The 26,523-nt window shown below is 37.6% G+C and overlaps 1 protein-coding gene across 6 annotated transcripts in view; it reads left to right on the forward strand.

Moving 5' to 3' along the window:
• The window catches only part of SMARCAD1 (SWI/SNF-related, matrix-associated actin-dependent regulator of chromatin, subfamily a, containing DEAD/H box 1), a 41,653-nt gene extending 15,363 nt beyond the window's left edge, over positions 1-26,290 (forward strand). For 2 of the 6 annotated variants that reach the window (XM_040699602.2, XM_015276597.4), the window contains exons 6-24: positions 2,146-2,234; positions 3,759-3,848; positions 4,464-4,548; positions 6,063-6,454; positions 11,109-11,311; positions 12,964-13,054; positions 14,204-14,303; positions 15,923-15,982; positions 16,193-16,268; positions 16,852-16,987; positions 17,991-18,128; positions 18,421-18,516; positions 21,256-21,373; positions 21,630-21,751; positions 22,877-23,065; positions 23,872-23,990; positions 24,763-24,945; positions 25,524-25,633; positions 25,752-26,290. In XM_040699602.2, coding sequence (XP_040555536.1) covers positions 2,146-2,234; positions 3,759-3,848; positions 4,464-4,548; positions 6,063-6,454; positions 11,109-11,311; positions 12,964-13,054; positions 14,204-14,303; positions 15,923-15,982; positions 16,193-16,268; positions 16,852-16,987; positions 17,991-18,128; positions 18,421-18,516; positions 21,256-21,373; positions 21,630-21,751; positions 22,877-23,065; positions 23,872-23,990; positions 24,763-24,945; positions 25,524-25,633; positions 25,752-25,813 — 2,459 coding nt within the window. In that variant the 3' untranslated portion in view covers positions 25,814-26,290. The other 4 variants (XM_040699603.2, XM_040699604.2, XM_046940763.1 and 1 more) reach the window with 3 other exon arrangements.
• The last annotated feature ends 233 nt before the right edge of the window (positions 26,291-26,523 follow it).

The raw sequence follows: 26,523 nt of genomic DNA on the forward strand, positions 1-26,523 counted from the left end.
ACTTTAAGAGGAGACGCTATTGAACATCTGCTTATCCATGTCGATTTATGATATGTTTTACTTGTTACGAAGTGTTGACTGGGTGAGAAGTGAGGGACAAGATAAGTCCAGGCCCCCTGCACTTTGCTTCCATTCCAAGGATGATTCATGTCTAGCAGTCACAGGGCTTCTTCATCCCCTCAGTTCTGTGCTTCCTTAACCTAAGAAGCAGTAGTTATGTATGTGTAACTTTCAAAGTGAATCTCTTCAGAAAATTATTTTTCAGTTGTAGATGTGGTTAGTTTGGGAAGTCCACAGAATGATTTCTGTGTAATTTTATGTTGATGGATTCCTGAGATCGTGGTTATTCAGATCCTCCACTGTGGCTTAATTGTCACTAAAATTGCTCTTAATCAGTTTTATTTATTAATTTTTCCTCCAAAGACCAGTGGTCCTTCAGCCAATTACTTCAAGGGAGGATGGTCTTAGAAATACTCTGATGTGGAGTCTGTGTGTTTTTAGGGCTGAGAGGACTGCATGGGTTGCTGTTTGTGTCTGCAATTAACCACTTTGAATACAGTTCTAGCTGATCTTAGAGTTATAACTCCTTACATTTTTAGTGCTTTACCCAACAGTAGCCTGACCACCTCTAGCCTTGATACTAAGACAAGGTTAAGATACCTTTGAGTCTTAAGCTGCTTTTTTTTTTTTTCCTGGCTACATTGTTTAAATGAACTTCTTGGGCAGAGAAGCAAAATGCATTGTTCTCTGAACGCTGAAGGAGAGCTGTCTCCTTCTCCGTCAATGTGTTTGCAGGATTTTTTTGAGCTGTGCATCTTCTGTATGTCTGTATTGATCTACAGAACACATGCTTTGGAAAATCACACTAGTAGATACTTTGATCTTGCTAGGTACTTCATTTACTGAAGATTTAGTTACTGCTGATGGTTTGCTTCTGTTTCTTTGAGAAATGTTAATTTTTTTAGTCTATATATATCGTGTACCTCTTTCTCATCAGAGACAGAGAATGAGTCTATTAGAAAACATACATGAAGGTATTTTCACACAAAAAAGTGTTTGTACAATTAAGTAGATAGTTGTGAAAAACAAAGTAAAACTGTTTTGATCTTGCAGACAGTATTAAAGTTTTGAAGGCAAGTGTGCTTTGTGTGTGTGAGGTCAGCTCTGCTTGTTTGCTGCAGATGCTGATGTAAGCCGTCAGAGCTCTGTTGGCAGTCTTCCAAAAAGACTGACTACCAGTAATAAATCAGGTCATCAACTAGGAATATTTAAATTATTTTGAGCTATGGTAAAAAGAGAGCATTCATCCAGTAACAGTTGTTGCTTCAACCAAAGTTAATGTGGAGAAACAGCGATAACATGTTTTTTAACTTTATGAGCTGTGCACAGTGGCAACTGAAAATGCACCTGACTGGACAGATCTTAATGCTAAGCTGATAATCTCTGATTAATCACCCAGGCCCAAAGATATTCAGAAAGTTCTGACTCATGTAAGCTATTCATAGGTAATTTAATGTTCATTGATAATTAGTTATCTCTGACTTACTATGCATAGTTTTCTTTCAAAGGCTTTGATTTAATGTTGAAAACTGCTTGATAATAACCTTTCTGGTGAACATCTGAGCCAAAAATCAGTCATCAGCACTTCCAGATGGGGAGTGATGTAAATGTTATAACTCACAGTTGGATTTTAGCCTTGGTTAAGTACTAAGTTTCCAAAAGCATACAGCTTAAATAGGATTATCTTTTTTTGTGAAAACTACTCCTATTGAAAAGACAGCGGTGCATCTTTATTCAACTCCTGCGTAACGTGCTTGGCAATTAAAAGAAAAAAAGCAAACCCAAAAAAACAAAGCCTGTTCTTTCACGTAAGACCAAGCTGCTTGTTTAACTGCTAAAGTACTGCAGAAAATGTGAGGATACATAAATGTGTAAATAAATACATTTTTAGTAGTTGCTTTGCTTGAAATTTCTGTATACGTATGGACTGTAGTAAGAAACTATTACGGAAGACTAGTGGAAACATGCTGTTAACAAGTAGCTACTACAGTAGTTGTTTGAATGATCCTACTTATATATGAAATTAATTGAAAGTAATATTTATAATGAAAGTAATTTCCATTTTTTTCTACTTACTTTTTAAAGCTGCCTCTCGTAAAAGGAGACTAAATGATTCTCACATAAATGGCAAAGAGAGTGATAAGCATATGACAAAAAAGCCAAAAGTTGATTATGTAAGTATTGTTTTTTCTGTTTGAGCACTGTGAAGTAAGTGGGGCTTCCTGACTGGGATCACTGACAGTTGTGCCATGAAGTTGCTCTGTGTTGATAGGAAAATCCTATCAAATTCAAATCTCACCCTCTGGATGAGTTTTCTGCTTCATTCTTTTTGGCAATGCCAAAATTTACTTGTTTTAATCTTTACTGTATGTGCATTGCTAATGCTTTTGTGGTAGAACTTGATGACAAGTAGCAGTATGTGCCATTCAATTCTTGTGAACATCAGTGGGAGTTTAAGGCAGGTTGCCTCATCAGATCATTCCTTGTTTTTCCTCAAATAGGTGGAGTTCAACATCTGGTGTTACTGTTACCCTATGTTATAGGAGTGACAGAATTGTAGAATCATTCTGGTTGGGAAAGAACAATGGTTTATGGAAAAGAATGAATTGGTTATATTAAAAGGAATGGTTACTTTGACCTGTGCTTGTAAATAGGAACTGTAAATGATCCTGGCACATTCAGTTTGGTATTACAATCCTACAGTACTATCATTAGACCATTGATGCATTGTTGGAAAACAGGGAAATATTTGAGAATGGGGATTTTACAGCATGGACCAGAGGCTGTATGGAGAACAAATAATTATCTTTGAGTTGAAATGTAACTAAATTTTGTCTTCCATCAGAACAAAACAGAGAGCTCCAGTTTTTGTGCTGACCATAGCTTTACTCTTAATGATGCCGTAGGTTCGGTGAGGGTAGGAACCATGTCCGTTGTCACCTGGAGTAATTTTGGGTGATCTGGTTTATGCTTTTCCAGCAAATAGCTTAATTCAGCTAACTGAATATGTATCAGATGTGTTGGCATCTCTGCTGTAGGTATGTAGATTGGTAAACACTTTGCATTCACGGAAGGCACTTGCATAATTCTTAGTGTTGAGTACCTAACAGAACAGCTTGTGGCATGTAGAAGCTTTGGCACTTGTTCATAAGAAACCTCCCTTTTTTTCCAATTTAGAGTAGCTGTTAGTGAAGCTAATATAGATGAAAACATATTGCCAGGTTTTTCTGTGACTTGATGGTTCTGGTACACAGTTTTTGTACATTGGTTTTTATATATAGATCTTCATATAAACGCTCCAGTTGACACATCTATAGATTCTGGTGGGTTAAATACAACAGTCACTAACTGTTTACCTCTTGAATATTAACACTACTGCCTTCTTCCTCAAGTGTCATGCGAATCACTGCTAACTATAATTTGCATTTTAAAGAAATACAAGCTAGGTGCTTCTAAATTATTTATGTTTTGCTATGCAGTTTCTCATGGTATATGCTAATCAAGCAGAGAATGCCAGTCTACACTCTTTCTACACTCTTGAAAGTTTTAGCCTTGAGTACTGTTTAGATATGAGAAATCATTTCTGCAACTTGGATTTGCCTTAAGTGCTTTTGTCGTTTAGAGTGGCTTGTTAAACATAAGCAATATAGTTTTGGTTTGATTTTTTTTTTTTGGTTTTTTTTTTTTTTTTTACATAGCTGGATGGGTCAAAGTCTGAAATACAGTGGGAGAGGCAAGAGATGCTTGTAGAGAAGCTGCAAAACACATTCCCTGGCATGGATAAGGAGGTGAGTTTGTCTCCGGATGGCAAATCTGATTTTGACATCTGAAGAACGCTATCTGTTCTTCAACTCCAAATGAAACAATCCTTACACTAGCTGCACTCTTAGAAGGAGCCTGGGGTAGGAAAGTCTTCACTGTTCCTGCTTTTGGAATGTATTTTGCCCTGAAGTGAGAGCAGCTAGAAGTAATCAAGGCTATATGGTACTTCTTGTCTTAGTATTTTGGTCCTGTTGGCAAGCCTGGCATAGGGAACTTTAACTTATGATAAAATGATTAGGTCTTCGTTCTGTCTTACTCTGTGTGCTGTGCATTAATTTAGTACACAAATATAATCGTAACCTTTTAATGCTGTACTTGAAATTTTTGGAAGCAAAGCTTGTTTGTATGTTCCTAGCCTTTCAAAAAGTAGAGTGCAGGTCTGTATAAACAGGGTATAAAAATAAACCAAAAGGCTTTCTACTTCTGATTTCTTCTCTTTTGAATCCTCACACTTATGGGGGGGGGAGGAGGGGTTATTTGCCTTCTGCAATTAAAACTAATTGTTAGTGCCTCAATGTCTCTATGTGTAGAAATCCACTGTCTGCTTACCTTATCATAAAGCAAAATTTCTTATTTTCCAGGAACTTAGAGATGTACTTCGGGAACATAACTGGGTGTTTCATGAAGCACGAGAGGCCCTGAGAGTTTTTGCAGAAGACAATGATGGTAAAGACAGATTTATAATCCATTTTATCCCAAGATAAAGCAAGCAGGCTTGCAATATAAATCTTTTCTAATGTCCAGCAATAATGACCCCAGCTGCACTACATCTTGAAACTTGAATTAGTATTTGAAAATAGTACTGTGGGGAGGAGAGTAGAGGTAATAGAAGGAAACTGGATATTTCTCTACTTTTCAGTATCTTTTTTTTAACCTTTTTCTCTATAAATGTAGAGATTAGTATCTTTGCCTTGCTAATATAGATTTACCTAAGAATTTGCAATTACCTATAAAATAGAACATAAAATATGTTCTGAAATGTATTAAAGCAGTCACTTGTTCCCATCCTGCTTGTTTGCTTTTTCTTTTAACTTGAGTAATTTGTTAATCAGTAATTGCCAATACTTGCATCCTTTTAAAATATGCTGTAGTGTAAAATATATATATATACATAGATATATATATATATATATATTAAAAGCATGCCTTAAATTATGCAATGGATGTATACATACCAGTTCATTAATTATGGTGGGGAGCAGAATCTTTAACTTCAGGAAGATCTGCATGTAAGACCTTAAATACTATTTATTGAGTTGATAACTTTTCGGTGTTACACAGCTGTCAGAAATGTGTGTGTTTTGCTACATCAGCTTCCTCAGTATTCTTGGGGTTAGGATTCTATTCTTATATCTTTCAAGAGGAGAGAGAGCTATCAGCATGCATAAAGTTGGTTCCTTACCTTCTCAATAATCAGAAGGAAAAGCTTGGGGATTGGAGTGACTCAGTAGCAAGCTGGCACTGGGCAGAAGAGAAAGCAGTGCATGTCACATGCAAAGAGGGGGAGAAGCCCACAGCATACAAATCCTTCTGAAAATGTCTAGTTTGCTTACAGCTAAATAATTTGTATCTTGGTTCAAGATAGTAGAGTTGCTGTAGTTGACAATACGTTATTTTTCCAGTTTCTTTAACAGTTGTGTGTTTTTTTTCTTATCCCATCTTTATTGCTGTATTGAGCTGCAGTAAAATGGAAAAGAATTTATACTGCTGTGTATGAAAGTAGGCTTGTTTACTGAAATCAGCAGAACTCATTTATTGGCAGTTGGGCAGAGTGGGACCAGTGTCTCATTCCAGCAGTGTTACCAGAACTCTTAAACTTTTTGAAGGCTACTCTTACCCCAAAGCTTCTGCAGCTCACACATATGACATCGTGTTGCTCATTTGTATTCTAAGATAGTTTTGTTTTTTTTTTTAAACATTATAATGTTTGAGCAGTATAAAAATTAAGTGCTCACCTAATCATAGTTGATATTGTTCATGTTTTGAACAGGATGGAATGGTATTTACTGCTCTTTTTCTTCTCTTGCTAAGACCTGTTGTTGAGGCGTTGTGTGTTGATATGTATGAAACACAGTTTTAATATTTTAATATGAAATTTTATTTTGGAAGAACGCGGAGGTTTTTATTTGCCCCTAACCAATATGTGTTGACTTGTTGCCTTCTCTGTATCGCATCTGTAGGCGTGGGATTTCCTTCCCCAAGTGAAGTTTCTAACTGGACTGAAGTCTCTGCAAATAGCAGAAGTGATAAGAAGAAAGTGCAGCAGAAACGGAAATTTTCTGGGAAAGAGCAGAACTGCCTTAGGAAAAAGCATAAAGCCAAAGCAAATGTTTGGAGCACTAAAACAGAAGTACAAGACTCAGAGGACGAATCAGCTGCCGAAGATGGCGGTAGCTCTCTTGATGAGGACTATGGCAGTGGCGATGAAGTGGTGGAGAGTGTTTACAAAAGTAAAATCCTTAGCTTTCTGCAGGATGCTTCCCCGAGTGAACTCACTATGATCCCCCAGTGTTCTGAGAAAAAGGTTCAGAAGATAATAGCACTCCGGCCCTTTAATAGTTGGGAAGCTCTGGTAAGTCTGCATTCTTGTTTTAAGATCCCCAGCATGCCTAGAGTCAAGGTGTCTTCGGTCTAGAGAGGCATAGATGGGTGGCCTTAGCCTGATTAGGCTAAAATGCTATATTCATTGTAAGCCAATAGCATTTCAAACAGTGTCATATGACCTAATTTTGAATGAATTAAGGGGTGATTTTGCTGAAAAACTCAAGCTGATTGGCTGACATTACTGCCACTCACTTTTTAGCACAGAAACTTGGTTGATTTCACTGCAGAAGAAGAAATTAGAGCTTTCATTTAGGAAGGAGGTGTTTACTAGCCTGTTCTGAGCTGCTTTAGCTGAAAACCCATGGAGAAGACAAGAATGTGGCAGAACTTTTACTGCAGCCTCCTGAAGGGTAGCTCCATTACTTAAGATACCAGCATGATTATTTTCAGTCTCATACAAGAAGCAGTTGTCATCTCTTTTGCTCTTTTTTTTTTAAATCTACTGCAGCTTGGTTTCTAGCATGGTTTTGCTGGCTAAGCAGTGCAGCCATTTTTTTTTTTTAGTGGAGGAAACTGCTGTGTTTTTATTAGTAAGGTAAAGCATCAGAAGGATAAACCACAGTCCACGACAGAAGGAAAAGCAGTGGCACTTGGTAAGTAGATTCTGTTGTCACTGGGATGTTACTTTGAAATGTTTCCCATGGGTTGCTTGTTGCCTTCAACTTTCGTGCATTTCAGTTAACTGCAAAACATCAGATCAGGTAGAAGCAATGTTTTAATAAGAGATCTGGAGTGCTTTACTGCAGACTGTCTTGGTTAAGTCATTAGTGCTTTGGATTTTAAGGCAATAACTCTGTGTAGGCCCTGTTAAAGAGTAACTGGTATGTTTTTTTCCATCAGTAAGTGTTCTGAAACCACCCCTATCGATGTATACAAGATGTGCTTGTATTTTTTTAAGAGCAGAATATAATTTCATCAATATTACTAAAACAATAATGTATTATTTGGTGCGTGAAGTGTCTTACCACAAAACGGTAAGGGTTGATAAAGAAACTTTTAAGAAAACAAAATCATGTTTGTACTTTGTGTTGCAAAAGGGGGAGATAAGAGAAGAATCTTTGGGGGGGAAAAAATGAGAGGTACAAAAGAAATCCGTTTTGCCTCAAGCCTTTGGCTTCCTACAGAACATCTGTCATATGGCAATTCCTTTCTAAACTTGTTGGGTTTTGCCTGAGCTTAATTCTCTGCAGAAATATTTGCTACAGGGCTGTTCTCTTTTTCTCTGTGTAAAATATTTAACAGAAAAACTGTATGGGCCTGTTCGTGTTCAAAATCTTTCTTTCCTAAAGGCTGCTGCTGTCAGCAGCTACATGTTTATGTAGTATTGTGAATACTTGCCTGGAGTAGAAGTGATTTGCAGCAAATTTTAACAGATGTTTAATATCAGTGTTACTTAATTTTCTATAATGATCCAGTAGCACAGTGGCCCAGCAATTTTTTTTATTATTATTATTTATTTATTTTTGCTCCTATGTATTAATGCAGTGATAGAATAATTTAGAGAGTTGGTTGTTCTCGCATTTAAAGAAATTGGCTTATTTTTAAGGTTTGTTTTTTTTTTTTAACCTTTAATATGAAGATACCAGAAGCTTTTACTTTTGTAACAACTTTATAAAGCACTAGATGTTCCTGCTCTTCAGGAAAACTGAGGAAGATCTTAGAGCTCTCAGCCTGAGGTGAAGATTAATGGCATTAACAGGAAAGCCTACCTCTCCATAAATTAAATGGCTTATTCCAGGAAAACTTAAATTAAAATGCCATTTTCTTTCTAGACAAAACTTAAGTTGCACTAAGGCTGTTTTTAATTCACACGGTTTGGAAGTTTTCAGATGGATTTCAAAGTTATAAAATCACTGAAAATTCTTGGAATTGTCTAACTGTGTTTTTGAGTAGATTTTGCAAGCAAATGTTTATCTTGATTTGGTGATACTGCTTGGGTGTTTCCTTAGGGCTTTAGCTATCTGCTTCTTCATTTGTAGGATAATTTGCTCTCTGGACAAGTACTTGTGACCTCCCTTTGAATACAGCATGTACTTTAAAGAGATTAGGTAGTAGCATCTTATGTTGGAATGCATGCTCATAAAAAGCATGTGTTCTGGTACTTGACTTCACAAAAGACCACAAGAAGTAGAACCAAGACAAAGCATGGGTTGACAGTTAAAGAGGGACTATGAAGCTGAAATTAGCGATGTTGAGGAGCTGGTAGTTGTGCATATTCTGTGATGGGAACTGGAGGTATAATGCAAGATGAGCAGAAGGATGACAGGGTAGACACGCTGAATGGTTGTCAGCAGAAAGAGGACTTGTAGGAGCTGGGAGCAAAGAGAGGGAGGGAGTATTGAGGAATGTTGGCAGCCATTTGAATGCTGCTTAGTGGTGGCTTCTGTCACGCTAATATACTACTGTGTGATTTGCTTTTTTTTTTTTTTTTTTTAATGGAAGCACCTTTGGGCACCCAGTGCCATTCCTCCTTTCCCTTACTCTAAAAAAGACTTGCTGATGATGGATTATTTTGTCCTCTTCTCCAAATCGGTCTGTATTGGAAACAGCAGCTCTGCTGTTTCCTCAGGAAGTAAGTTCTGAACTGCAATCATGTAACCGAAATGCCTGTAAACTATCGAGTGTTGGAGTGAGAGAGGGACATATACCCAAGACTGGTTAAAAATTTTGGAAGAAGCTGAGCTGAACTTCTTGGGTTCCTGGATGCTTGATGTTTCTTGCCCTGTTGTGTATTTGAGTGCTCGCAACACTGGAACAGGTTGCCCACTAAGGTTGTGGATGCCCGCTCCCTGGAGGTGTTCAAGGCCAGGCTGGATGGGGCTTTGAGCAACCTGGTCTATGGGATGTGTCCCAGCCTATGGTGGATTGGTACTAGAAGATCTTAAAGGTCCTTTCCAACCCAAACCATTCTATGATTCATTTTTTGTTATCTCTCATTACTTTCAATCACAGTAGTATTGTTCAATCACGAAGCAAACCATCCCTTTTGAAATTAAAGACGTCATGTGAATTAAATGATGCCTGTATCTTTCAAAAGAAAACAACCAAAAAAACTGAACAACACCTGAAAATTCTTAAGGGGTTAATGGAAGTTAAACTGATGTCACAAAACATTATGTGGAAGTTTAGACGTAGTGTATATTTAGTTTGTTTCTCTGTTTCAGTTCTTACTTTTCCCAAAAAGACAGGCTTGCCTATTGCAATCTGTACACTGCAGTACTGTATGAGCTGAGACCCGCTAAGGGATGGCAGCTCTAGCTGTATTGTCATTTCTCAGTCTACTTGCCTCTACCTTTGTAAACTCTTACAAAACTCGAATGAGCAAAAAATGTTTATATATATAAATCCAGAAGTCTTCCACAAGAAGAAACTGAGTGGAAGCAGCAAATGCATCAGGTTAGAAACAGACACTGCTAAAAATGGAGTTGAGGTTTGTTTATCAAGGATGAGGCTGTCTTTTACTACTAAACAGTGAAGTGAAATCCTGAATCACCTTTTAGTACTAGAGTAAACTTGAGCAGGCTGTGTCAGTGTGGTGTTACTCGGGCTTTGGCTCAACTCTCCTACAGGATGTTTCCTCATGCCTGCTGTGGAAGATTGTATCTGTGATAGCCTCAGAGTTTTGGACCACCTTTGAAAAATGCATGGAGTTATAGGAGTGAGAGCCTGTGGTAATGCAGAGGCCATCCACAGATCTACTTGTGTTCTGAGTGATAGCACATCTCTGTGTTTTTCCACGTGTAAACCGGTGGCTGAAGTGTTTCTTGTTGTAACTTGGAGATGAATGTTAATATGCTGACATGAAGTAATTCAACTTTTTTTTTAATAACAGATGGCTTCGTTCTCCACACATTTATTTATAGATTACAGGATTTATGTTTATGCCAACTGAAGCTTTAGGCACGAAAACAAATGTTGAAATTTCTTAATCGCCTATTGAAAATCACGTTCTTTGCAACTCTTTATTAAAGGGTGTCTGCTCTTATTGCCAGTGTTGACATGTGTGCCTTAGCCTGGTTTAACCTACCACTATTGATAAACTTTGTGGATTTTGTTTAAAATAAGCAAAACCACAAACAAACAAACAAACCTAAAAACTGTGACTGAGAGCTGTCAGTAGAGGGCATTGCTATCACTGGAGTTTTCTGGAGTCAAACCGTGTACAGTCCAATGTAACATATTTTGCTTCTTTCTGAGGTATCAATCTGTTACTTAATGTGTAATAATTTTTTATTTAAGAAAGGAATTCTAGGAGAATATGCTTAAGTCTTGTGCTAAATTTAATAGCTTTTTCTGAATTTTTATCAGGTATCTATGCAGAGATTAAGTTAGATTTAGGAGAAGAGTGGCACATCCATAGATAACTAGAGCTGTTCTGTATTAATCTTGGGTATGCTATGGGTGGACAGGGACTTGCAGCAGCTACACAAAGCAGAATGCTTTTGCCCTTGCAATTTTAAGTAAAATTAGGGAGAAACTTGCTGAAACATCTGGTAGTACAACTTTATAAAGCTTTGTGGAAGGAAGGATGATGGGTACAGTGCTGAGATTTGCAAACCAGCATTTGATCTGCTGCTTCCCTTTAAAACACAATATTCATAGTATTTTTTTAATTTTTGTAGCTTTCAAAAATAACTAAGACTGCTGGCTTGTCAGAAGACATTGTGTGGAACTGCAAGACCCTGCTGAAGGAGAGAGATGTGGTTCTCAAGCTCATGAATAAATGTGAAGAAATTTCAAATAAACTGACAAAACAAGTAACCAAGATTACAGAAGATGGAGGATGCAGGTGGAACGTAGAGCAACCCTCCGTTCTGAATCAGAGGTATATTTCTTTTTTTTTTAACGTTTGATAGAGTTGTGGATAATAAGCTGTGTTTGAACTCCAGGATTTTCAGAATTGTTCCCTGTGAAAGTGCAACTTGTAAGTCTTTGGCACTCAGCATCTCTTGGAGATCTACACAGTGATGCATGTGCAGTGCTGGAGGGAATGCAATGAATATTTTCAAGTTCATCAGGAAAGCTGGTGAGGAGGATTGTGGACGTAACACAATGGTGCAATGATAAAACATCTCAGTTTTTTTAATGAATGTAGAATTTTGAGTGATGGGCTCACAAGTTGTTTTGGTTTTCTTTTTGAGAAAAAAAAAGTGGCAAAACCGAAACCACTTCTCTAATGGGGAACCTTGTATATCAAGGATGCCAAATGTCAATTAATCTGTAGCTGATAAGCTTTACAAGTTTGCTCATTAAGGACCTTAGTCGGGTGACAGATGTACAAAATGATCTCAAACTCTGTATCCAGCGGAAGACTGTCATGCAAAAGTTCCAGTGCTTCTGCATAAGGTTTACCAAGCCTGAAGAAAGTACACAGAGACAAGTTAGTATTCATCAGTTTAGTAGAGCGGTGTTCACATTACTGGGGGCAGCCAGCCAGGAAGGTCTTCCCCAAGTTCTCATTACTGGTGGCAGCTGACTGGCAGAGGGTCTGCCCTGGGGTTTCCCCAGCAGATACCAGTGGCAGCTGGCCGGCAAGGTTTCCACACAACCTCTTAGTACTGCAGCTACATATATAACAGTGGGAGGCAATAAAATATCGTGGATTGGTTTAAGCTAGGTCATTCACAGAAAGCAACAATACCTGGTTGCAGCTGCAGAGCAGTTTCTTATGAGCGAATTTCTTCTAGCTACATGCAGAAGCTAGAAGCAGTTTACTTGTGTTCCCAATCTAAAATCAGCCCTCTCTCACAGGCTAGTTGTCTGTTCAGGCCACGATCCCTATTTTCCCGTGCATGAATACAAGGGCATTTGCTGAAGGGGAGGATTTAATTTAGGCACGTAAGTTGGAGTGAGCTCCAAGAGGGTATTGGAAATGAGGAGGGAGTTGAGGAGGGATGGCAGTGGGGAGCAGGGAGGAGAACGGGACAAGGCATGTTATAATGGTTAGGAGGTATAGAGGTGAAATGGAAATGGCCAGCGTAGTACCTGAATGAAACTTATAAGGATGAATGGTAAATAGCAAAATAACTTTTTGTGTCAAAACAGAAGAAGGGAAATAGTTAAGAATGCTTTGTGGATTATGTATGGTTTTTTTTGTTGTTTGGTGTCAATATTTAATTCATTGTATATTTTAAAAAATACTGATGGTGTAAGTGTTTAGAACTGGTTATCAATCACTGATTTAAAAGTAAGAAATGTATTGTAATATACATGTTGAACAATCAAAATGAATAAGAATTCCAGCATGCTGCTTAGTTCAGAAGTGCTTTCTGATATTCAGCTGACTGATGACATGGAGCTGGGGGTGTATTTTCTCTACACCAGAAGATTTGGAGTGGATTAAAATACAAGCAATGTTAAACATGCCATACTGTGATAAACATAAGTTCAAAATTGTTTCATAGATAAACAAAAGACAGCAACATGGTAAACCTGATATTCTTCTATTTTCTTTTTCTTTTTTTTTTTTTTTCCAAGTTTGGAACTCAAGCCGTACCAGAAAATTGGTTTAAACTGGTTAGCACTTCTTCATAAACATGGATTGAATGGTATTTTGGCTGATGAAATGGTAAGTATGAAACTGATTATTTGACAGTTGTTAAAAGTATTGGAGATATCTTAGTTATAATCTGATTTGGACTTCTAAAAAAAAATAAAATAAAATAAAGGAAAATGTTTGTTTTAGCTAGTACAATTCAAAGCACAAACAGATTCTTCAAACATTTTTCCATATCTTTTTCAATATCAGTAGCTGCTAAGCTCTTTTCTCAATTTGAAAGTAAAAGGTAACTTGAAATTCATAGATACTGATAATTACAAGTCATTTGGTCCACTGATGTAATTAAACCAATCTGTAACACAACAGATAATTGTTGAACCATTCATTTTCATAGCTCTGTCCAATCAAACAGAAATTAACTCTTCTTGTCCCTCAATGAGCTGTATTGAGCCCATTTCTTCTACCTTTCTCCATCAGTTTCCAAATTGATAGGTAACAATACAAAAAAAGTAGTGCAAGCACTTCCTGCTTCTCCAGAATTTTAACCATCTATTGTCAATGTACTCCTCAAAAGCTTTCTAACAGGATTAAAACCAGGAAAGTTTACAGATTTGAGGTTTTGAGTGCTAGTTGCTTTTCATTTTGTGACTTACTGTGAATGAGCAGATTGGTTTGCTTCACTAAGACTTAGGCAGAGTTTCTTCCATGTTTTTCATGCCTGTAAGCATGACCTCAAGAAAATTTTATGGTAGCTAAGATTAAAATTTTAAATACATGGTATAAAAGACAGGCGAGTGAGCATTGGCAGAAATGTAAGCTTATTGCAAACAAATCTGATTTCCATATTAAATCCCACTTTAGTAGTAGCTAGTCAGTTGCATGATCGGTTCTTATTGAAAGAAATGATTAGTTTCCAAATGAGCTGTTGTCTGAACCTGCTTCTTGGAGCTTTGAGGGATGAGCTGAACTGTAAAATGAAAAACTTCATAAATGAAGTAGGTGAATCACTGATGCTCAAATATCAAGCTAAAAAGACAATTTGCTTTGACTGTTTGAGAAGGAATTGTCATCTGAAAGCAATGCTGTTCAACAGAATGATTTTTCTATGCAGATCTGTAGTCTTTAGTTATCACTGATTATGGGGTAATCATCTTAGGAGTATAAAACTGTTACATTCTGGAGACTAAATTTTGTTTAAATCGATTTGTATTCCTGTAGGGCTTAGGAAAAACAATTCAAGCTATTGCATTTCTTGCCCATATCTACCAAGAAGGTGATAGAGGTCCGCATTTGATAGTTGTGCCAGCTTCAACATTAGGTAAGTTACAAGTCTCCAAGTTACTTGACTTCTACAAAAGGAAAAGTAGAGAAATTGTGGATGGGCTATTAAAATTAGGATAACAATTTAAAGAAAGAAAGCTGCGTTTTTCTCATGCTATTCAGCTCCTTAAGGAATTTGAAATGGAATGCAAATCATAGTGGAAGTATGCTTGTTATAAATTACTTAGACCTTACGTGGATTTATTTAATATATTGTGTGTGATTCACAAAAAATAAAGCTGCTTGTTAAAGTTTGAACTTGTTTAGCTATGTCTTTTATTTACTGGATATTGGCTGAAATTCTGTATCTTCAGGCTGTACTTAGAGTTAATTTTTATTGCATTCAAAACATTCAGTGCCTTTTTCCTCTTTGTTTCATGCAATCTTTTAAAGCAGATCAAAATCCTAGAATGATGAGGCTAATAGCGTGTTTTAATTTTGTATTTTGAGTGTTTAGTGAGATAGATCAATAAAAAGTGCAAGGAATATAGTGGAATGAAATACATCAGCAAAGGTGATGAACTTTAGGATAAACTAGTTCTCTGGAGTTAAACTGGATTTATTGAAAGACTATGCCAAAGAGAAAGTAGCAATTTTAATTGGGAAGAAAATACCGCTATTAACTTCTGAAGCCAGTACATATCTTACATTTCTTCTAACACATCAAAAAGGGTTTCAGTTGCTCAAGATCTGTTTGAAAATGCCATTGTCAATATGCTTTTAAAACTCAATGTGTAAGTTTTTTTTTTTTTTTAAGTAACTCATACAAGTGCATATAATTTAAAACCTGAGGTGTGAATGAGGGTGCTTTGATGAAGTGATAGGTAGAGACTCATAAATGGTAGCAGTAACTTTGGCCAAGCTTTTATTATCCAATGCTCTAAAGCCTGAAAAGCACAGTCTGTCAACAACTTCTCAGACTTTTCTGTTGGAGGATCCCATCATCCCTAGGCTGGGTCCAACCCAGATATAGGACAAGTGGCAATTACCAGAAACCCCCTTCTGCAGTTATGTGATTGGTTTGAGAAAAACGCTCGTGCACCATGTATGAAGTTGTTTGTCTTCAGCCTGGTGACATTTCTGGTGGCTGCTTTGATGACTGCACACCTGGAAATGGATCGAGTTAGGAAACTTTGCCAATTCCTAGAGGCGTTGTATCTCCTGATGAAACATTTCTTAATGAAAATAGTTGATAAATGAAGTGATTGCTTTTTGAGGAATTAATTCTGGGGAAGAAATCAGGCTGAGCAGTTAAGCAATGCGGTAGACACTTATATTGTTTCAGACCTGGTAAGAACTCTGATTTCAATAGGAGTTTAAAGCATGAGCTACTTAAGTGATAGCAAGAGTCATATAGAAAAGGTTCGCATATGTTAAGCTGCTGTTTTTTAATTGCTGAAGAAAGCTTTTGAAGGAGGAGGCTTTGGAGTGTGATGGTTGCTTAACTTCCCCAAATGTTAACAATTTTTCAGTGTTTGGAAAGATAATTCTTAACATTTGGGAGAATTTTAAGGTATTTGCTTTAAAGTCAGGCTTTTGGTTTAATGCCGAGGTGGTTTTGGAATTATTCAAGGCATAAGAAGAAATAACCTGGATTTTTTTATTGATATTTTACAGATAACTGGATAAGAGAAGTTAACCTGTGGTGTCCTGAACTGAATGTCCTTTTTTACTATGGTGAGCAGTGTCATTTAGAAATCGGTCCACTCATACAGTTGGTCGCATGTTCAGCCTCAGAAAACATTAATTGTTCATAGAAGCATTGTTTTTAGATAATTGTTCGTACACAAGAAAACAGCATTAAATATGTGTATATAACCTTGATTTTTAGTTTGTAATTAAATTTTATATGCATATGTAGTTGTGCTCTTGTTTTTCCTTCCGTAGGATCCCAGGAAGATAGGAAACATCTCCGGGCAGACATTAGTAACAGAGTTGTAGATTTCAATGTCATTGTAACTACGTAAGTACAGTAATAAAAAAGCGAAGGAAATCTAGTTACCGTCTACTGACCTCTAGTGATATAAGAAAATTTGATCTCTACCAGTTGCATTTCACTAAAGGGCGTGAAGCTTTCTTCATTCTTTCTCTGTCTTGTTTCGTAAGAGTTAAAACCTATGGAGATTGTTCCTTGCAGTATCACTTAATGAGGGAGGTGTGAAGTGTGCTTTGCCAATGAAATTCATAGGATGAAAAGCTAACAAGCAATATTTAGAATGCAATGAGATAGAAAAGAAATTTAATTTTCTCCAAGTAATGATAAAAAGGCTTAAAAAGGCGTAGCAGATGCTATGCATACTTTGTAATAGATTTGTGTGGATTTTTGGAAAGTAGTATGAAGAGCACTGGCTTATCAAGTAAACTGCAATTATTTGACAATAGTAAACTTTGTTATGATTGATTATTTCTATACAGTTTTACTTAAGGCCCCTACTGTTCTTTTCCGTAGCTCTTAGAATTATAGAGAATGTAATTTAGTTGTGGTAGCAGTATGTTCATGTTAAGTTTGCATTTAATGTTTCTTTTGTGATTTGTTACTCTGACAGCTATAACTGTGCAATTAGCAGCTCAGACGATCGAAGTCTGTTTCGCAAGGTGAAGCTTAACTATGCAATTTTTGATGAAGGTCATATGCTCAAGAACATGAGCTCTGTACGCTACCAGCAGCTTATGAGAATTAATGTAAGAGACTTGGTAGTTGAGAGGAGGGGGTGGGGGTATGATTCCCTGGGGTTTTTTCTGTTATCGTTATGGAAGGAAGGAGTTTATATACACATGGTGTTTCAGAAACTACAGTATGCAGGTGGACATAAGTTGTGGTGTGGTTTTAGTAGTTTTTCCTGCATTGTGATTTCTTCCAAGGGGGTGAGTTTCCTATGTGATGTAGTTGGTTTCTTATAGCATTGTTACAATTATGACAGTGGTTCAGTTTCAGTATTAAGCAGTTTTCCAGTCTTTGCTCAAAGTAAAGATGGCAAAATTGCTGTTCTGAAAACTAAAATAACTTGTGCTGGAATATTGTAGTATTTAAGGATGTATTCTGATAGGACTGTACTAAAAAAGCTAACATTGAAATAGCTTTTTCTTGAAGTTTGCAGCCTGATTCAATGGCATTTTTAAAGATAAATTTGGAATAATAAGAAGTAATAATACTGAATGAATAAGAAGTAATAACGTATAGTCACTTAAATTATTACAACTTATGTTTCAATATTTTCACTAAAAACATTTTTAGGAAGTTGATCGTTAAGTCATTAAATTATGGCTTGTACTTGCAGTTGAAAACTTGGGTGTAAAGTATGCTTTCACCTTAGAAAAAAACAAAATATGTAGGCAACAATTACCACATTAATTGTAATTAGGGGGAAAAAAAAAAAAAAAAAAAAAAACAGCCCGTAGCACAATACAGACAGGGAAGAGAGGATTCTCTTGCATCTTGCCTAGGCTTCTTGAGTAGTTTTACACTGATCTAAGGTCAGCTTTGCACAGACCCAAAAAACTTTTTTTTTTAAGTTCCCCCAAGCAATTATTTCATGAGACTTAAGTATATTAAAAATCTAAATAGTTGTAGTTTAAATCAAGTTCACCTCAGTTCTCAATGAGCGATGTTTCTCCTTCCAGTATTAGTTTTTAGCACATTCAACTATTGTTTCTCACTACTGTTTTTTTTACTTTGGACAAATAGGCAAAGCATCGCTTACTGCTAACAGGAACTCCAGTTCAGAATAACCTGTTGGAATTGATGTCTCTCTTGAATTTTGTTATGCCACATATGTTCAGTAGCAGCACAAGTGAAATCCGAAGGATGTTCTCTTCAAAAGCAGTAAGTGTTGTATATTTTTTTCATGAAACTAACTTTTTTTTACTATATCACTGCTGTTACCACTTGCTTATTGGTACCTTGTAGAAACAGGTAGTGAAAATCTAGAAAATGAAACAGTAAAATAAACTATTTCAAGTAAACATATATCATAATAGGATGTCTCAGGATGCTAACTGTCCTGTTAGATCTGTCTCTTCTGGTTGAGTTCTCCATCAGCTTAGAAATTTTACAATAGTAGTGTTATTGCTGAAAACTTCACCCTGCAATTGAATTTTTGCAATATTTTCCATAGAAGACTGCTGAAGAGCAAAGCACGTATGAAAAGGAAAGGATTGCACATGCAAAGCAGATAATAAAACCATTCATCTTGAGAAGAGTAAAAGATGAGGTAATGATTTATTTCTAAAATATTGGCTCCTTGGTATCACAAAACCTCAATTTTTGAGACTTGTGTAATGTAATGCCAAGTTTCATCAGTGCTATTTTTACATGTTTCTCTAGGAGGTTCAAGAAAATTGAGCTACTCATCATCTTGAAGTTTGCAAGAATGTGACATGCTGTGGTAGTTTTGGATTTCAGTGCTCAGTATTTGTTTAATGCAGCTAGGAATTTTAGATAGGAAAGATCACTGAAAGATTATCTGGTGCACTAAGCAGACATCAAGTGACTTCATAGTCAATTCTGAAAATTCCACTTGTTTGCATCCACTAGTACATGTGTAAGGCTGGTCTACAGGGACTGGGCTTGCCCCTTGTGGTGGAGAGAGACCTCTGGACCTATTACCCTGAGGAGAAGGTGCTGCTGGTAATGTCAGATCATAGAATCATAGAATCACCGAGGTTGGAAAAGACTTCGAAGATCATCCAGTCCAACGTCCACCTATCACTAATATTTCCCTAAGTACAGCATCTAAACATTTCTTGAACACCTCCAGGGTGAGTGGCTCCACTGCCTCCCTGAGCAGCCTGTTCCAGTGCCTAACTACTCTTTTGGAGAAGTAGTATTTCCTAGTGACCAACCTGAATCTCTCCTTTCAAAACTTGGGGCCATTTCCTCTAATCCTGTCACTAGTTACATGGGAGAAGAGACTGACCCCCACTTTGCCACAACCTCCCTTTGGGTAATTGTGGAGAATGATGATTTTTCCTCTGAGCCTCCTCCAGATAAACAATGCTACTTCCCTCAGCCACTCCTCGTAAGACTTGTGCTCCAAGTCCCTCACCAACTTTATTGCCTTTCTCTGAACATGCTGCAGGACCTCAATGTCTTTCTCATAGTGGGGGGCCCAAAACTGAATGCAGTACTCAGGGTGCACCCTCACTAGTGCTGAGTACGGAGGATTGATCTCTTCACTGCTCCTGCTGTGAAAACATTATTTCTGGTGCAAGCCAGGATGCCACTGGCTTTCTTGGCCAATTGGGCACACTGCTGCCTTGTTCAGCTGAGCATTGACCTATACCCCAAATCTGTTTCCTCTACACAGTCTTCCAGCCACTCTGTGCCAAGCCTTTAGTGTTGGCTGGGGTTGTTGTGGCCAAAGTGCAGGACGTGGCACTTCGTCTTGTTGAACTTCATCCCGTTGGCTTCAGTCCAGCCTGGCCAGAGCCCTTCCTACCCCCAGGCAGATTGACACTTCCTCCCAAGTTAGTGTCATTTGCATACTTACTGAGGGTGTGCTCAATCCCCTCATCCAGGAAATCAGTAAAGATAACAACAGAGCAGGCCCCAGTATGGACCCCTGGAGAACATGACCAGTCACCAGCTGGTTTTAACTCCATTCACCACCACACTCTGGGCCCGGCCATCCAGCCAGTTCTTTACCCAGCAAAGAGAGTACCTGTCCAAGCCATAGCCTGCCAGCTTCTCTGGGAGAATACTGTGGGAGACAGTGTCAAAGGCTTTGCTGAAATCTAGGTAGACCACATCAACAGCCTTTCCCTCATCCACCTGACAAATCACTCAATCATAAATGGAAATGGGGTTGATCAAGCAGGACATGCCTTTCATGAACACATGCTGGCTGAGCCTCATTCCCTGGTTGTCCCACACATGTCATGTGATCTCCCTCAAGATGATCTGCTGCATAACCTTGCCTGGCACCAAGGTCAGGCTGACAGGCCTGTAGTTCCCCCTTATGACCCTTCTTGTAGATGGGTGTCTTGCTGGCTAGCCTCCAATCCTCTGGGACTTCTCTGGGTGACCAGGAATGCTGATAGATGGTGGAAAGCAGCTTAGCAGTCAACACCACCAGCTCCCTCAGCACCCTTGGGTGCATCTCATCTGGCCCCATGGATGTGTGGTAGTCCAGGTGAAGTACTAGGTCTGTTTCCACCAGAATTGTGGGGTGTTTATTTGTCTCCCCATCCCAGACTTCCAGGTTGGTGTAGAGTATTCCATGGATAACTAGTCTGACTTTTAAAGAGAGGTGTAAGGAAGACGTTGAGAACCTCAGTCATTTCCTTGTCCTCAATAGTCATGTTCTCCTCTGCATCCAGTAAAGAGTGGAGATTCTCCTTAGCCCTCCTCTTACTGTTAATATATTTGTTAAAAAGTTTTTTGTTCTGTTTTACAGCTAAGTTGAGTTCAGGCTGGGCTTCTTTCTATTTTTCTCCCTGCTCATCCTGACAACTTCTTTGTAGTCTCCTTGAGTTGCCTATCCCTTCTTCCACAGGAGGTAAACTTTCTTTTTCTCCTGGAGCCTCAGGAAAAGCTCCATGTTCATCCACATTGGTCTTCTTCCCCACCAGCTCATCTTGTGGCACAGGGGGGATAGCCTGTTCCTGTACCTTTAAGACCTCCCTCTTCAAGAGTGACCAGCCTTCCTGGACCCCTTTGCCCTTCAGGTCTGAATCCCAAGGGGCCCTCCCTACTAGTGTCCTGAACAGTTCAAAGTCCACCCTCCAGAAGTCCAAAGTAGCAGTTTTGGTGCACCCCCCTTCCTGACTTCACCAGGAATCAAGAACTCTACCATTTTGTGGTCACTCTGTCCAAGGCAGCTCCTGACTATGGAAGAAGTTGGCATGAAGAGAATGAGTAGAATAGCTTAAGAGGCTTGTAGGCTTGTAAAATAATACAGAACTAGTTTGTTACAGTACAGTTTTCACCAGGTACGTTTTTATTTTCTCAGGTCCTTAAACAACTACCTCCCAAAAAAGATCATATTGAATTATGTGCCATGTCTGAGAAGCAAGAGCAACTATACTGTGATCTCTTAAACAAACTGAAGAAAACTATGAAGGGTAACGGTATATGACGGTTTCATTTCCTTTTGCTGGATTTTTTTTTCCTAAGCTTAGATTTCTGTTGAGTGGGACGAAAAAGTTTTTGCTTTGTAAAGATGTCTAATAATTATAAAGTGACTATATTCCTTCTGTGATTTATTTTTAAATAGATGGAATATTGAATATAAAGAATATTCCTTAAAACTAATGTTCTCCTGAGAGATAAAGATGCATCCAGATCTGTGCTGCTTCTGCATATACCTTATTTTTTTGTTGACAGAGAAAAATTCTGATATGGGAAATGCAATGATGCAACTTAGAAAAATGGCTAATCACCCTCTCTTACATCGTCACTATTACACAGCTGACAAACTCAAGACAATGTCCAAACTTATGCTCAAGGTAAGATGATGAGATTCAGCAGCAGTCCCTAATTCCTCAGAATTTTTAATGTAACTTGAGTTTATTTTTATTGTCAGTCCTTGGATAAAAAGTGTGTCTTTGTAAATCTTAATTCATTGTTGCTGCTTTTTGTTTTTCTGCATCTATTCAGTGTTCCAGCCAAGTTCTGTGTGTGTTTTAACACTCTGACTTCTAGAACAAATGTTAAATGGAGAGAATAGTTCTGGAATTGCAGTCATCATCTTTTCTATGACCCTCATCCTTTTAACACCTCTTCCCTCCACACCAAAACTTAAAACTATAATACTTAAGAAAATGTCTCAGGAGGAGGGCATCTGAGTTTATTAGTATTTGCTGAGCAGCAAGGAACCTAGGCGATATAGATGTAAAAATAGGGCACTGATGTTTTGAAGTATTGAGGATTTTTTTTGTCACATGTCTGGGGTTAGTGCCTGTAGAGTTGGGGAAAAATTGTTGCATCTTTCTCAAGTGCAAACAAAAGAGATCTTGGGACACGCAGGAGAACTCTGAGAAAGCTGCAACTGGCTTTCAGTATCTGTAGCTTTGCTAAAAATAGTGCCAGTCAGGGCTGGGAAGGGAAGGGGAGAAGTCATCCATTTTTATGAAGGATTTTTGTCCCTTTTTTATTCCTTTTCATGCCATCGTACTCTCCAGATGTGGCTTTTCTTTTCCTCTTTCTTCCAGGCATGACATCCCTCTACCCGCCCTACATCTTGGGCTGGGCTTCCCATGTCTTCTACCATCTAACCAAGGATTGGATCTCCCTTTTAGGGAATGTGTCTTCAGGGGAAGAGGTCTGATACAGGGGCAAAAGGTCGTAGGGTTTGATGGGAACTAGGTAATGGCTGTGGAGTTTGAGCATATAATTAGTTTTTGGTAGCACAAAATCTTGTAAGAGCTAAATTGTAAAGTGACAATCTTCTATTATAAATCTGGGGTTGCAGATTTCATCTTTTGTTGCTTGCATGAGCCATGCTCTGGCGTTTGTGAGTGTGTAGTTGTGCTACTTTTTGTTCTTACAGAAATTGTGGATGTAATTGTGTTTTTTCTTGTCTGTGTATCAAGATTGTATACTGTATTATTTTCCTTCATTTTTGCCAATAGGAACCCACACATTGTGATGCTAATCCTGACCTTATCTTTGAAGATATGACAGTAATGACAGATTTTGAACTGCATTTGCTTTGTAAGCAATATTCTCATGTCAGTGACTTCAAGTTAGACATGGATCAGATTTTGGATTCGGGAAAGTTTAGAGTATTGGAACGCCTTCTATCTGACCTTAAAGAGAAGGTTTGTACTACAAATGGTTGAAGTGTCCTTTGCCATCTGCTTAATGGCTGGCACCAAAAAAACCTCACCATCTGGTCACAAGCAACTGTATGTGCTACTCAGTTGCTTTTGTGTGGAGTATTAGTGTGATTTAATGTATGTGCAGTGCACTGCTTTTAACATGTAGTCCTACTTCTGCACTTCGCTCTATAGACAACAAGATTATACAGTGAAAGTAAGCTTTCTCGTTTTTCCAAGTGTTGAATATTGTATCCCAAGTTAACATGACAATTAATAGGAAGGTGCAGTATCACTTTCACAGCTCATAAGTGTTGAATCATCTGACTTTCTTTTGGCCATTGAATAAGACTATTAATTTGGCTTAATACATGGTTGTTTTAACGTAAACATAAGATGTCACTGTTTTGAGTTATGAACACAAACTGGCTTATTCTGCAAATAAGCATGTAGCCAAATATTTCAACAGGGAGATATGGAAAACAGCTCAAATTTAACAGTTTTTAATGAAAATATTTTTAGAGATCTGTCATTCTTGCATTTGATTTGTGATTTCTAGGTTGCTTAATTGACCCAAGTACAAAATAACTAAAAGACTTCTGGCTCTTACTAAAGATGAATTAACACAACAGAAATACTGGACGTCTTTTACTAAAAGTCAGTCTGCATCTTAGTAATTTCAGCTTAGTCTTTTAGTTTGGAAATCAGGGACTCTAAGATCAATTTTTAAATGCAAATAATACGTTTGTCTAGTTTGTCATCTTTAACTGAAGTGTTTTAAAACTTTTGTTTTGCTTTGTCATTTCCAGGGTGACAGAGTTGTGTTGTTTAGCCAGTTTACAATGGTACTGGATATCTTGGAAGTTTTCCTAAAACATTGGCAACACAGATATATTAGGTTGGATGGAAAAACGCAGATTTCTGACAGGTATGTGACTTTTCTGTTTGTTTTCTGAAGTAAGTTGAAGAAATGGATGCGCCACTTGCAGGGAGGATCTGACTTAATAACCTTTGTTTTCTAATATATAGAATTCTGTAGTTGCTGGGAACTGACTCTAGTAGGAGTTTAATGTTGAGTTTCAGATTGCCTTAATAAGGATGAGGCTGAAAGGTGAGTTTAGATGATCTTAGCACATCGAACTGGAAAACTTTCACCTTTGCTATAAATGGTGTTTTGATTTGCTTTTAAGAAGCATGACTTAACAAAAGCTCACTTGTAGACATTTCCCATTTCATGAATTCTTTTTTCAGATGCTCTTTTCTCCTTTAAATAATCAAGTTATTGGTATGATGTTACTTTCCACTCGCAACTGAAATCTCTGCTCTTAATTTTTATGTGCAATTAGTACAAGACAGTCATGAACCTAAATTCTTCACTCTCCTGTCACCTGTTTTTTGCCGTACCTCAGTCTTCCCCACCCTCCCCCACCAGCTTGTTCTTTGTATTCTGTGATGATAATCCAGAATCTTTTTCCAGAGATCACTTCATTCCTTTCTGTCTTGTCACTCTCAAAGTATGTTCTGGTCACCCCTTAGAATTGTTACGACTTTTCCTTTATGCCTAACATCTGTACTTTTGAGCTGCTTTGCAATACCCTTGGCCTCTTCCTCAGATCGTAATCTTAACTTCTATATTCAACTCTGAAGCAAGAGTTTTCTTGTTTTCTAAGACCTGATGTATGTGTTCCTGTGTTCTGTAGGATACATTTAATAGATGAGTTCAATACAGATATGGATATATTTGTGTTCCTCCTGTCAACCAAAGCTGGTGGCTTGGGAATCAATCTGACCTCAGCAAATGTTGTTATTCTTCACGACATTGATTGCAATCCATACAATGATAAGCAAGCGGAAGATCGATGCCATAGAGTAGGTCAGACAAGGTAAGACTTCTTAATTATGATGCTTGTTTCTCTTGGAGGCAAACAGTTTGATTTAAAGATTCCATTTTAATCAGATTTCTGTAAGCCAACTCTAGAATCCTTGGCAGCTAGATAGTTGCAACTGTCTTACAATTGCATGTTGTAGGCGATGTTGAAAAAGCTGTTTGTTTTCTTCCAAAGACTTCTAAGCTTTAAAATGCCACACTGTCTTGAAGAATGAATCAGTCTTCTGTTTTATAGTCTTCACTAAGGAGTAAGTTGTGAGCAATAGAATGTATTCAGTAAATGGTATTTCGCCTGTATTATGGAATTGAGGAATGTTCAGTTGTTTCTATTAACAGACACGTTTTTTGAGACCATACAGACCCTTGTGCTAGCTGAGTAGAGGAGAAAACAAGTTTTGTATCAGTATGGAGCATAACTGGTCCAAAGAGGGAAACTATCTGCTTTAGTATTGCCTCTATTATTTTTCCTCCTTTTTGTAAACTACTGCCACTCGAGCAAAGGCATAGATCCTTCCTTTTGCACTAATCCAAAGAAGCTGTAAAGATATATCCATCCTATTTTGTGCTTTTCAGAGAAGTAAAAGTCATAAAGCTGATCAGTAAAGGGACTATTGAAGAATCCATGCTCAAAATGAACCAGCAGAAGTTGAAGTTAGAACAAGATATGACTGCAGCAGATTTGGGTAAGTCTCTTGCTAGTAATGATTTCCCCTTACGTGAGTTAAGGAGATCACATTTTTATTCCAAAAAACTGCACTCATAATGAAGATTGCTCTACTAATGTATGTTTTTATTCTTCAGGAGAAGAAGGGGCCATTCCAGCAGATATAGCCACGTTATTGAAAGCCTCATTAGGTCTCTAAAATGTAAATATGTGGAATTTAAGGAAGAAATGTAATGCCATGCCCCCCAGGGACTCTTATGTTATTGATGGCCATGAGTTTTTTGAAGTTTTATAACTTTTTGTAGTTTCTTCATTTTATTGCTCATGGTATTGACAATTTTTAACACTGGTAGCATTCTTTCGATGCTTGAAAACATAAACAGTACCAACATCAGATGCTGAAGAAACATTATTTTACAGGACGTTTTTCAAAATGGGGACCTATGTAGTAATTGTTTTAACAAATCTGCTACTGCTTAAGATTTGTCAGTATTTTTGTAATTATTTCTACCTCCAGACGTATAAATAAACTGTCTGTTTCACTGGATTATGCTTGTAGATTTCTTTTATATGTGCCTTATTTGACAATGCTTAAGTCTGTTTCTGCTTGTTCTGGTTCATTTGATGTACTGTCTTGGTTTTGTATCAATTTGTTCAAATAAAATTCCATACATTATCAGGATGTTCTCATGTTGTGGTTACTGGGAGAGGAGGGTGGAACGGGTGACTTGCATGCTACAAATCAGAGGCAGCTTTCAAACTGTCCACAATGCTTCATTTGACCTGACTTCTCTTTATTTGTTAGTAAATATTTATTATTATTTCATTATATTCAAATAAAAGGTGTGTTAGAGTATGGATTATGAAAATAGGAGTTCCTGCCTGTAGCAGAAATGTTAAGTCATGGCT

This window comes from Gallus gallus, chromosome 4 (genome assembly GCF_016699485.2).
Source record: "Gallus gallus isolate bGalGal1 chromosome 4, bGalGal1.mat.broiler.GRCg7b, whole genome shotgun sequence".
Taxonomy (NCBI): Eukaryota; Metazoa; Chordata; class Aves; order Galliformes; family Phasianidae; genus Gallus; species Gallus gallus.